Below are 12,162 nucleotides of genomic sequence, written 5' to 3'. Positions count from 1 at the left end.
AAGTTGTACCAGTAAAATTACATACCTTGTTCGTTTAATCACAGTCTCCTGCAGCTTGTTGGCTATATTGTTCAATGTTTTCTTGTAGAATTCCATTGTTGCAAATTTTCCTCTATGAAACAAGGCATAATCAATGATATCTTATTTAAGTATGTTATTATGTGCTATTTTCTTCCTATCGCCACCCTATCAAAATACACAGTGAAACAGTTTGACATTCAGTGTGACTAATAGAAAATTAACCAGCAAAAGAAAGAAAAACACTTTATATTAAAGGGTATTTTATATTGTATTGTTCTCACTGTCATTTACTTTCTTATCTATTTTGCTTGCTTGCCCACTCAGGAAGTAGAGGTTTGTATCATTTTTGCTTTTATACATATGCTTGTTGATGTACTGCATGTTTTACCTACCTCATAATACCTCATAATAAAGGTGTTTTTATGTTGATTGATTATGCGTTTATTGTTTATCTTTTAGGATGATTACTTCCGCACTTGGAATCCAGGAAGACCATTTGATCAAGGTAGGATAAAAATACAACCTTCAATATTTTGCCCTGTAAATTTTGCCCTGTAAATTTTGTGGCTCATTGATGTATATGCATGATGTATATGCATATACAGGAATGCATATATATATATATATATATATATATATATATATATATATATATATATATATATATTACGGTACTTGCCATGTCTGGAGAGCTTATTTACTCTCTCTAAATGAATAGTTTTTCACCTTCATGTTAATTTTGACTGTCATCATCAGCACCATCCTCACCTTCTTTAGTTTCTCATTGCCTAGACAGCTTGAAATATATTTAGGCACTGGTTACTGTTAGGGTTATACTGTGTAAGGGCAAGGTGAAACAAACTGTTTAATGCAATGTTATTTTCTTAATTGAAAATCACAGCTTCTTTTCCTCATGCTGAGCTGAAAAAACCTGCTATCAGCTCAGCATGAATTTCAGTGAATTTTTCTTTGTGTCACAGAAGAGTCAGGGAGAGCAAAGGCACCGGTAACCAAAAAACAAACCTTGTACTATGTGTATTCTAGTGCATACATAAAGCAATGACCTGTAATTGAAAAGCAAACGATATTATGTTTCTATGTTCCTTGACAAAAAAATGGAACCCTCTTACCTTCCAAATATCATTCATGTCAAAATGAACTCAGTATGCATTAACTGCATCAACAGTAGAGACCAGGAAGGTAGCTAAGTGTGATGAGGCCCCATAGAAAAACCAATGAAGTCCAACACTAAAGTCCATACTCTTTCCTTAGTCAACTCCCTACCTCCTGGGGATCACGTTGGCTGTATTTTATGTGTTATGCTTTATTTTTATGACCCACGCAGTGTACTCTTCATCTACGCCACTTTCTAGGCGTAAAAGGCCTAGGCCTCTTTCTATGACAATAAATGTGTTACGTCGGATTATCCGTTCGTGTGTACACAAGTCCCTCGGACTAAAATCCAAAGTACAAAAACGCATGCTCCGAACCAATGCTAACTATCAGACAACATTAGCAGAAGTTGCCCAAAGGGTGGCGCTAAAGAGCATAAAAACGACATAGTTTCGTGAATGTTGGCTGAAAATGTTGGGCCGTGTGTATGCAGAACAAGCTCCCTGCCAATGCCCTTCGGACCAAAATCCACAGGTTGGTCTAACGGATATCCAATTGTGTGTACGAGGCCTTAGACTAGGCCCCAGCAGTGACACCACAATTTAAAATCTGGTAAAAGCTGGTCATACATGTTAAGATTTCTCTAATTCATTCACATTGGATGCACAAGAGAAATTACTTCTCTTCCCCCAAATTACTTTGATCCCCCCATCTGCACTAAACAGCGGCACCTGTGGCTGTCAGTACCTGGATCTGATTGAATGCAGACACTACAAAGTTGAGAATTTTCTGCCTGGCTACTCTGAATAAAAAGGTGATTTAAAACAGACTTTTGTTGAGTCAGGTGGTGCCAATAGAAGAGACATTTTGGATGACTTTGCAGGAATCAGCCAAAAATGCGATACATGAATGGCCAGCGTAAGAGGTTTTTTTTGCTTTTTTGCTATTTATTTTTGATTTAGGGATTGATATTAAAACAAGAAGCAATGTTTAATGTGAGATTATTATTTACAGGTATGTGAAAGAGAACAAACAAACATACTGCTGTTTTTTTTCCTTTCTAATACCATTTGGTTGTTTTTTTCCCAGCAAAAGTCTGCAGTGAACCTGTCATGCAAGAACAGCTTTGGCTTAATTTAAAGATCTTTATCAATTATACTCTGAGCCAGACATTTTCTTCATGAACAGCTTTCTTGCTATTACAGTCTGCCTCACTTTCCACTAGTGCAAACACAAATAAGAGCACATTGGCGCTGATAGCAACTGTGTACTTACCATTAATTTTAGCCTACATACCTTGTTGTTTTGGGAAGATAAATGGTCTCAGGTTTATTTCTGCACCACTGTGGCCACTGCATTTTGACATATATATCAAGATAAACACATAGATATATTTTTATAAAGCAGAGAGTGTGCCTTTTTCAAACATTCTCTGGATAAGATCCATCCAGGTGTATTTTCCGACAACAAGTTTTGTTGTCGGAAATTCCGATTGTGTGTGTACACGCATGCTCGGAATCAAGCAGAAGAGCTGCACTGGCTATTGAACTTAATTTTTCTCGGCTCGTCATACGTCTTTCCGTCACCGCGTTCTTGACTTTTCGACATTTCCGACAACATTTGTGTGACTGTGTGTATGCAAGACAAGTTTGAGCCAACATCCGTCAGAAAAAATTCCAGAGTTTTGTTGTCGGAATGTCTGATCGTGTGTACATGGCATTACAGTTACCAGCATGACTCCCACAGACAGAGGCATGGTGGGACTTGTAGTTTCACAACAACTGGAGGTCTAAATAGAAAAATAAATAGAAAAATAAAGCAGCCTTCACATCTATTGACTGGTAAGCAGAAATATATACATTTTTGTTCTTGGGTTTAAATGTATTTTATTCTAATGCCTTGTATACACGATCAGTTTTCCCGGCAGTAAAAAGTCTGCCCGGAAAACTGAGGGGAAAACTGAGAACCTGCTTTGTAACTTTTTAGCCTCGTACACACAGCCGAGAATCCCGTCATAAAAAAAAAAGTTTTTCTCATCGGGATTCTTGTCAAGCTTGACGGGATTCTTGTCTAGCTTTTCTTGCATACACACTCTCGAGAAAAAATCTCGTCGTTCTTAAACGTGGTGAGGTAGAACACATGTTACATGTTAAAAGTTTGGTAAGAGACGATTCAGTCTTCGTGCTTCTCAATCTGTTACAGCGTGACGAATGTGCTATCTCCATTACGAACGTTTGTTTTACCAGAAGGTGCGCTCCCGTCTCATACTTGATTCTGATCATGCGTGGGTTTTTAAGACTCGGAAAAGCATACACACAAACGTTTTTCTCATCGTAAACCAGCCCGACTGGAATCACGACGAGAAAATTGAGACTCCAACCAGGCCAGGATTTACTCCCTTTGCCGCCCCAAGGCCAGGTCCTTCAATGCCGCCCCCGCCTGCGCAGTACAGCAGGGGGGGGCATTATCCGCCGGGGGACTTTTTCTTCTTCGTCAGGACACTGAGAAGCCGGGGGGGGGTGTTGCTGCCGAAAATGAATGACAAAATGACATTGAGAACTGGGAGGGGCAGTTGCTGCTGCCAAGAACTATCTCACCTCCTCTTCCCTCTGTTTTTTCTCCTCTCACCATCCGCATGACAGGGGAAAGTAAAAGTGTCCTCTCCTCTCAGCCGCAGTGCCGCACCTGCACCCACTGCCGCCCCGAGGCCTGGCCTTGTTGGCCTTGTCTGGAATCCGGCCCTGCTCCCGACGAGAAAATAGAGACCAGGTTCTCTTTTTTTCTCGTCGAGATTCACAACAGTTTTCTCGACAAGAAACCATACACACGAACGGTTTTCTCAGCAAAAAGCTCTCCCAGCAGTTTTCTTGTTGTGAAAAACGAGCGTGTGTACGAGGCTTCACCCCCTACACACGGCCGGGTTTCCTGACAGGAAAACTGCCATGAGAGCTTTGGTTGGCAAACCAAGCTGTGTGTTTGCTCCACCGCAGGTTTTCCCCATAGGGAAATTGCAGCTTAAACATGTTCTCTTTTTTTCCTGCTGGGATTACCGCAGGCTTTCCTGTCGGGAAAACTGCGATGGAGCATACACATGGCCGGGATTCCCAAGCCAAAATCTCTCATGACAGTTTTCCTGCCAGGAAAACCGGTCGTGTGTACGAGGCATAAGACATGAGAAGCAGCATAATCTAATCTTGAAGTGTTTTCTAAAGCGCATCAAGACCTTCTTTTTTATGTATGGGGTCAAATCGGTGCGATGAGCGATAATTTTAAAGTGGCACTGCTTCTCATACCTCTCACATTAGGATAAATGCTATTTGATGTACTATGGGTACATCTTTATGCAGCAGCTGGGTTCATTTAGCTATATCCCCTAAGGAAGATAATATTTGAGTGCAGGTGTGTTTGTATACTTTTTTTGTAAATATACTTTAATTAATATTAAGCACAAATCTGATCAAATAGATTTTCCAGGAAAGCAAAGATTTAAATATAGAATGTTCTGGGTGAATTTCAATGACTCAGGACTGATTATAGAGGTGATGTCCAGCAGGAAACAATTACTTTAAAGTTGGGCAAATTGCAGCGTATAATATAAGGCCAGCTACAGCATAATGTCCTAAAGCAATGAGCCAAAGTTCCAAGACAAGCAGTATCCTATAGACATATTACCTGCTTAATTTTCATGTTGTGATTTATTAGTCCTCTTACATTTATTTGATATAGTGCTGAACTTCGTAAGTCTCAAAGCTGGGAAAACTGCGATGGAGCATACACATGGCCGGGATTCCCAAGCCAAAATCTCTCATGGCAGTTTTCCTGCCAGGAAAACCGGTCGTGTGTACGAGGCATAAGACATGAGAAGCAGCATAATCTAATCTTGAAGTGTTTTCTAAAGCGCATCAAGACCTTCTTTTTTATGTATGGGGTCAAATCGGTGCGATGAGCGATAATTTTAAAGTGGCACTGCTTCTCATACCTCTCACATTAGGATAAATGCTATTTGATGTACTATGGGTACATCTTTATGCAGCAGCTGGGTTCATTTAGCTATATCCCCTAAGGAAGATAATATTTGAATGCAGGTGTGTTTGTATACTTTTTTTGTAAATATACTTTAATTAATATTAAGCACAAATCTGATCAAATAGATTTTCCAGGAAAGCAAAGATTTAAATATAGAATGTTCTGGGTGAATTTCAATGACTCAGGACTGATTATAGAGGTGATGTCCAGCAGGAAACAATTACTTTGAAGTTGGGCAAATTGCAGCGTATAATATAAGGCCAGCTACAGCATAATGTCCTAAAGCAATGAGCCAAAGTTCCAAGACAAGCAGTATCCTATAGACATATTACCTGCTTAATTTTCATGTTGTGATTTATTAGTCCTCTTACATTTATTTGATATAGTGCTGAACTTCGTAAGTCTCAAAGCTGCTGACACCTTTATTGGAATATGCATGTTTTATAAGAATTCAAGTTCTGAGGTTTGTTGCTAAGCTGTAGCCCTTTTGAAATGTGTTCTCTGCACAATCCTTTCCTCCGTTTCTATTTTTTTATGGCTCCCACTACCAGCGTTGCCAGCTTTTCTCTTTTAATTATTGACGTACTTAGAGGAAACCTTCATTGACTGAAATATGTAGGCTACTATTATTGATCTCTCTTTCTGAAAATGATAGCTGCCTGCATATCTTATGATTATTCAATGGCTTACAAGTAACTTCCCCATAAAATGTATACATACTAAAGCAGGAGATAATCAGGATTGACTTCCGAACACAGACTCCAAAGGAATACAAACTTTTATTTCACACCGGCCGGTGTCACACCCAGCTCCAGCTAATGCTAGGTACCTGAATGCGTCCACCATGAGCATAAATATAACTTGCAGTTACGTCACAATATACTTCCTCTTGCAAAAGCTAATTTCTTTCACCATCTTAATATAAATAAAGCTAGCATAGCATATACTGTTTGCAAAAACTTCCTGTATCTTTAGCAGTTTATCTTTTGCAATTCCTTTATCTGCTTAAATTATCAATCACTGTCTCCTGTGTGACAACTGCATAACCTGCATAGAGGACTCCATCTTTTAAAAAGCTGCTGCCATCAGTGAAGTACTCAGCAGCTGGCTTTCCCAAAGGGGCTGTCTTTCAAGTCTGCATTGACTTTATTTATTACCTGGAGACAATCATGTGTTGGGGACCCTTGTGAGGGGGGAGGGGAAGCAGATTGGCTGGTTTCAGAATTTTAACTGGTTTTTGATCATTCAGCTGTTAAGCCTCGTACACACGACCAAATTTCTCGGCAAAAACCAGCAAGGAACTTGCTGGGAGATTTTTTTTGCCGAGGAAACCGGTCGTGTGTACATTTTCGTCGAGGAAACTGTCGAGAAACTCGACGAGCCAAAAAGAGCAAGTTCTCTATTTCCTCGACAGCCTAACAAGGAACTCGACAAGGAAAACGATGTGTTTCGCCCGTCGAGTTCCTCGGTCGTGTGTATGAGGCTTTAGTGAACCAGTGGTTTCCCTTGTAATCTATCAGTTCCTGTACTTGCTGTGGGACTCGGACAGGTTTCCTGACTCAGCAACAACTTGTCAGCTTCGGCCACCAGGAGGGCTGTTGCTGTGATGGCCCACAGGCAAGGTGGCCAACCCTGAGCTACAGTGGGCAGTTGCTTTGAAAGGTACGCCACAGGGCGCTGCCATGATCACAGGTACTGTGTCAGAACTCCCACTGCTATTTCTTGTTTTTCACTGACAAATACAATTATTTCTGACTGTCCGGTAAAACATAATAAACAAAAAAGTAGCGCTAAGTGATATAATAAGAAGACACTGATGGTCTATATGGAACACAAAGTGAACAGTGCAAATAATAAAAGTCCCAATGTGGTATTATGGTGAAACTTGATAGGTCAATGGAAATGGATATAAAAAGTTCTCAACCGAAACGGATGCCCAAAGGACTTATCGTGCAATGACACAAATACCCGAGCTGAAGAACGGGGAGAGGTGTGTGTGTCCGTAAATTACGCCGTCTCAATGTTTAGTAGACGTGAACGTAACCTACGCCCATCCCCATTCACGGACGACTTACGCAAACGACGTAAAATACGACGCTTTTCCGACGTCCATACCTAACATGACTTACCCCTGCTTTATGAGGGGTAAAGTTACACCGGACCGACGCCTTATGTAAACGGCGTATATAGATGTGCTGGACGGAGCTATGTTTGTGAATCGGCGTATCTAGGTCATTTGCATATTCGATGCGGAAATCAACGGAAGCGCCACCTAGCGGCCAGCGGAAATATGCACCCCAAGATACGACGGCGTAGGAGACTTACGTCGCTCATATCTTGGCAACCGTGAGGCGTATCTGATTCTTTGAATCAGGCGCCAAGATACGACGCCTCACACTCAGACTTACGACGGCATATATGGAGATACGCCGTCGTAAGTTGTTTCTGAATCTGGCCCTATTTCGTGTGTTGAGTTATTTTGAGGGGAGAGCAAATTTACACTGTTATACAAGCTGTACACTCACTACTTTACATTGTAGCAAAGTGTCATTTCTTCAGTGCTGTCACATGAAAAGATATAATAAAATATTTACAAAAATGTGAGGGGTGTACTTGCTTTTTTGAGATACAATAAATAAAGAAAGGTGAGTAGTTTTGACACAATATCTTTTAGCTTTCGATCCTGGCTGATAGACAAAAAAGGGCAGTGAGACATATGACCACATTTGACTGCTAAATGAGCTAGGTTTTTACCAATTATCTTATTAACATGCATGCACAAACCACCAATAAACGCATGTTATTTCTTTGAAGAAGGCAATAAGAGAGCAAGCATAAATGCTCGACCCTATCCTGACCTTGGGATAAGCAATAGCTATTGTAAAAAAATGTATTATTATACAGGATTTATGTAATGCCAGCAGTTTATGCAGTGCTTTACAATGTAGTACAGGCGGTCCCCGGTTTACAAACAAGATAGGGACTGTAGGCTTGTTATTAAGTTGAATCTGTTTGTATGTTGGAACAGGTACATTTTTTAAGTGTGGCTCCAGCCCAAAAAAATCGAGTTTTAAGCTTTTTGAAAGCAAAGGAAAGGGTTATCACCCCTGTAACATTTGTTTTGCTGTCTGTGCCCCCCGTTCAGAAGATTTCACCTCACTTTCTGTCCCAATGACAATTGGATTTTGAAAATGATTAGGGTAACAAGGATTGGTGATAAAGCATCAGTGGAGACACATTTTTTCCATATTAACTATTACAGGAGAGAATTTCCCTTCCTAGGGGTAGATTTCCTCTCGCTTCCTGTTGTCTCCCTCCATTTGTAAATAGGAGTTGTTTGTAAGTAGGGGACCACCTGTACAGCACAATAACAATACAGTTCAAGACAGAAGGAATAGGGGGCCCTGCTCATGTGGCTTACAATCTAATGCGAGGGAGAGGTGGTGCAAAAGGTAATAGCTGCAGGGGATGATCTGATGGAGGTGACTTGAGTATATTTCTTATGAGAATTATGTGAGTTTTCAGGGATTACCTAAACAGGGTAGGTGGACAGGGTAGGGGCTCACCAGACATACTGGGGAAGGGAGTTTCAGAGGATGGGAGAAGCTCTGGATAAGTTCTGGAGGCAAGCATGGGAAGAAGCAACAAGGGAGCTAGAGAGCAGGAGGTTTGGGCGATATCTGCAGATGAGGTTTGTGATGTAGCTGGGGCCTGCAGAACTAAAGGTAGCTAGCTCCCTGGGGGACTGCATTGCCAAAGAAAAAAAAATCTATGGCCACCCTTCCTAAAGTAAAAAAGTTTGTATAGTTCCATATTGTGATTCATCTGACTTATTACAGAGCTTTTGAGTAGGACTTTAGACCTATAAGTCTGATCTGTACAACATCTCTATCATGTACCAGTATCTGTAGTTATGATAGTGAGTTACTTTAACCATAGATGAAAAGTTTAATAAAGGTTTTGACCATCATAGGACATTAATGAGTTAAGACCAATAACTAAAATCTCATATATGCCTTAATGTAATATTAATAACATTTATTTCATGTAATAATAATTGCATTCATATAAGCCTTGATGTAATTTCCAAGGTTGTTTTTAATCTTTATCAATATGAGGCTTTCATTAAAATAATACCTGGCAATACTGCCAAAAAGATCCTTGTTCAGGCTGATGAAGACTATAAGTGGCTGTATCATCACATTGCATGGGCATGATCTGTCATGTTACCTAACAGGAAGCCATTCATAATGCAGATGACACTGGAGCAAGTACGTGTAGACAGGAAGTGCCTGAAAGAGGCTGGAAGAGATCAGCGACACTGAGGAAGAGATCAGCAACTCTGATTTCACGTAGACACGACCGTTTTTAATGTCCTAGAAAAAACAATCTTTTTCTCGACGTGATACTTGTCAAGCCTGCCTTGCATACACACGATTGTGAAAAAAAATGCTTGAGCAAAGTGCGGTGACGTACAACACGTACGATGGCACTATAAAGGGGAGGTTCCATTCGGATGGCGCCACCCTTGGGGCTGCTTTTGCTGATTTTGTGTTAGTAAAAGTTTGATGAGAGACGACTCGCGCTTTTCAGTCTTTGTGCTTTTTCAGTCTGTTACAGCGTGACGAATGTGCTATCTCCATTCCGAACACTAGTTTTAACAGAATGAGTGCTCCCGTCTCATAACTTGCTTCTGAGCATGCACGTTTTTTCCAGTCATTAAAGCCTACACACGACTGTTTTTCACATAGTGAAAAACGACGATAAAAATTAGAGCATGTTCTAAATTTTTAATGCCCATTTTTCACGTCGAGAAAAATGCTCTGGAGCCTACACACAATCATTTTTCATTATCATTTAAAAAAATTGCATCTTTCACGTCGTGTGTACGCGGCATGAGAGATTAACCTTCTATATTTGTGCTGTAACCGGCATCATGGAAAGTGCAAGTAAAAGAAAAGCCTATATTTTGGGGCAAAATTGGAACAAGAATAGAGGGGACATTTTCAAATGGGGACACTAGTTCTGGTGAGCCCTGAATTCCCTCACTTTGAAGGAATTTCCTCTCACTTCCTGTTTTGGCTATGGGACAGGAAGTGAAGCGAAATCTCTCCAATTGTAACACTTTAATATAAAAGTCAATTGTTAATGTTACACAGTGTATCCAGTTAGCATTTAAATCTACATTAATCTGACTGAAAAAGGTGAATGTTAGGAGGAAAATTAGTCACTTCAGACATTTTATGTTAGATTGAAGTGTATCTTTATTATGTTTTTAATTAATTTCATGTAACTGGTTGCAACAGTATTTCTAAACCAAAGTTCATTGGAACTCTAGGGTTTCATTGGTGATCACTAGGGGGTCCTTAAGCGATTTATAACTCCTGGAATTGTTACCATTGACAATAATCAGGAATTATTCCAAAAGATATTTAATGTAAGAAACATTCTTTCCACTGTTCCTCAATGTTAGAAGCTTTCTTACTACTGACCTCCAATATAAGTAGCCTTTTTCTGAGTACACTGACTTCCCAGTGTAGTGGGGGTCTTCTCCTACTAACCACCAATGTAAGATGTAAATTCTGTCAGTGACCACAAATGTAAGAGGGCATTTCTCCACTGACCACCAATTACAAGAGACATATCACTGACCACCAATGTAAGGGTTTTCACTGTCTGTGTTTCTTTTTTACAATGCTGAGTATTTTATGATGATCACCTTAACATATAAAAGCCATTTCGGAATCTATGTGACATAAATCTATGCTATTTATAACATTTTAATTTTCAGTTTGTTCTAGTTTATCAAATTAGGCTACACAATCTTTGATTCTGTGATGTGCTTTATTGTATTTAATAAACAGCTTTAGGTTAAAAAAAAACATGATTCCACTTTTTTTTATTGAAGGCAGACAAATACTTTTGTCCTGCAATCCTTATGTTGCTTTCATTGAAGTTTAGAATTATAATCAGGTAAATCTTACCTTGTTTTTATAACATCTTCAGCAGAATAACAAATGCTTGGATTACCTTTGTAGCAGTCTTGCTCATTGTAAAACAAGTAGTTTTGAAGTAGAAAATGTTAAGTGCTGCATACTTAAAAGCTCATGTTAAAGTTATTTTTAAAAATAGAAGACTAATATTCTTTAATATATTTGTCATGATGAAAAAGTATTAGAAAAGCAGGCTGGAACCCCTGGAGCAAGGAACATCTTAGTCATTGCAAAGCTTTGCTCCTCTATCACTCTTTAGAACCGTGCATGAAGGATTCATCAGGCTTCCAGGCAGCAAACAGACTATGATCCTAAACTTCACATATATTGCAAGCTTTGATGACTGATGAAAATTGTCTGTGGGAAATCACCAAAAAGATTCAAAGTAGCATTAGGAGTCCTGGCACAAGTAGATGAGAGCAGTAAACTTCTGCACTTCCTGCTGAATGACACCTATAGTAAAGGCCTGCCTATGTCTGGTTTTACAGTTCAGACCTACACCCAAACCTAACTGTGAATACTACAATCCTACCTGAAATCTGCTTTTGAATCCTCTTGTACTCTTGAACTGACTTGATCTGTGAACCCAATATGCACAACTCTAGCCAATAACTGATTTGCTTAGACATACAATTAGTAGTGTATTTCGTTTTTTTGGCACCCTAGGCCTGACTAAACTCGTGCACTCCCTAATTTAAACATGATCCACCCCTTCCTGTCAATGCCACACCCCTTTCAGTTTAAGACCTGCTCTGAAATTTTCGAGTGGGGATACTAGTTCTTAGGGCCTGGGGGGGGGGGGGCATTGGATTCCCTTAATTTGCATAGATGTCCTCTCACTTCCTGTTTGACTATGGGGCAGGAAGTGAAGGGAAATCTCTGCAATGGGACAGGGAGGGTAAAAAATAAACTGACAGGGGCTATAACCCTCCCCTACTCTATCCAAAATGAAAAAAAAAGTGTTGTCTATAGTTCTACTTTAAGCACAAATTTCTGATAATTTTTTGGA

The 12,162-nt window shown here is 39.8% G+C and overlaps 1 protein-coding gene across 3 annotated transcripts in view; it reads left to right on the top strand.

Annotated features, from left to right (window-relative positions):
- The window catches only part of SPOCK3 (SPARC (osteonectin), cwcv and kazal like domains proteoglycan 3), a 462,415-nt gene that overhangs the window by 167,551 nt on the left and 282,702 nt on the right, over positions 1 to 12,162 (top strand). For 2 of the 3 annotated variants that reach the window (XM_040332877.1, XM_040332884.1), the window contains exons 3-4: positions 346 to 354; positions 481 to 526. In XM_040332877.1, the coding sequence (XP_040188811.1) occupies positions 346 to 354; positions 481 to 526 (55 nt within the window). The remainder of the gene's footprint in view (positions 1 to 345; positions 355 to 480; positions 527 to 12,162) is intronic. The other variant, XM_040332892.1, reaches the window with a different exon arrangement.

This window comes from Rana temporaria, chromosome 1 (genome assembly GCF_905171775.1).
Source record: "Rana temporaria chromosome 1, aRanTem1.1, whole genome shotgun sequence".
Classification (NCBI taxonomy): Eukaryota; Metazoa; Chordata; class Amphibia; order Anura; family Ranidae; genus Rana; species Rana temporaria.
This window is presented reverse-complemented; position numbering and strand designations above follow the sequence as displayed.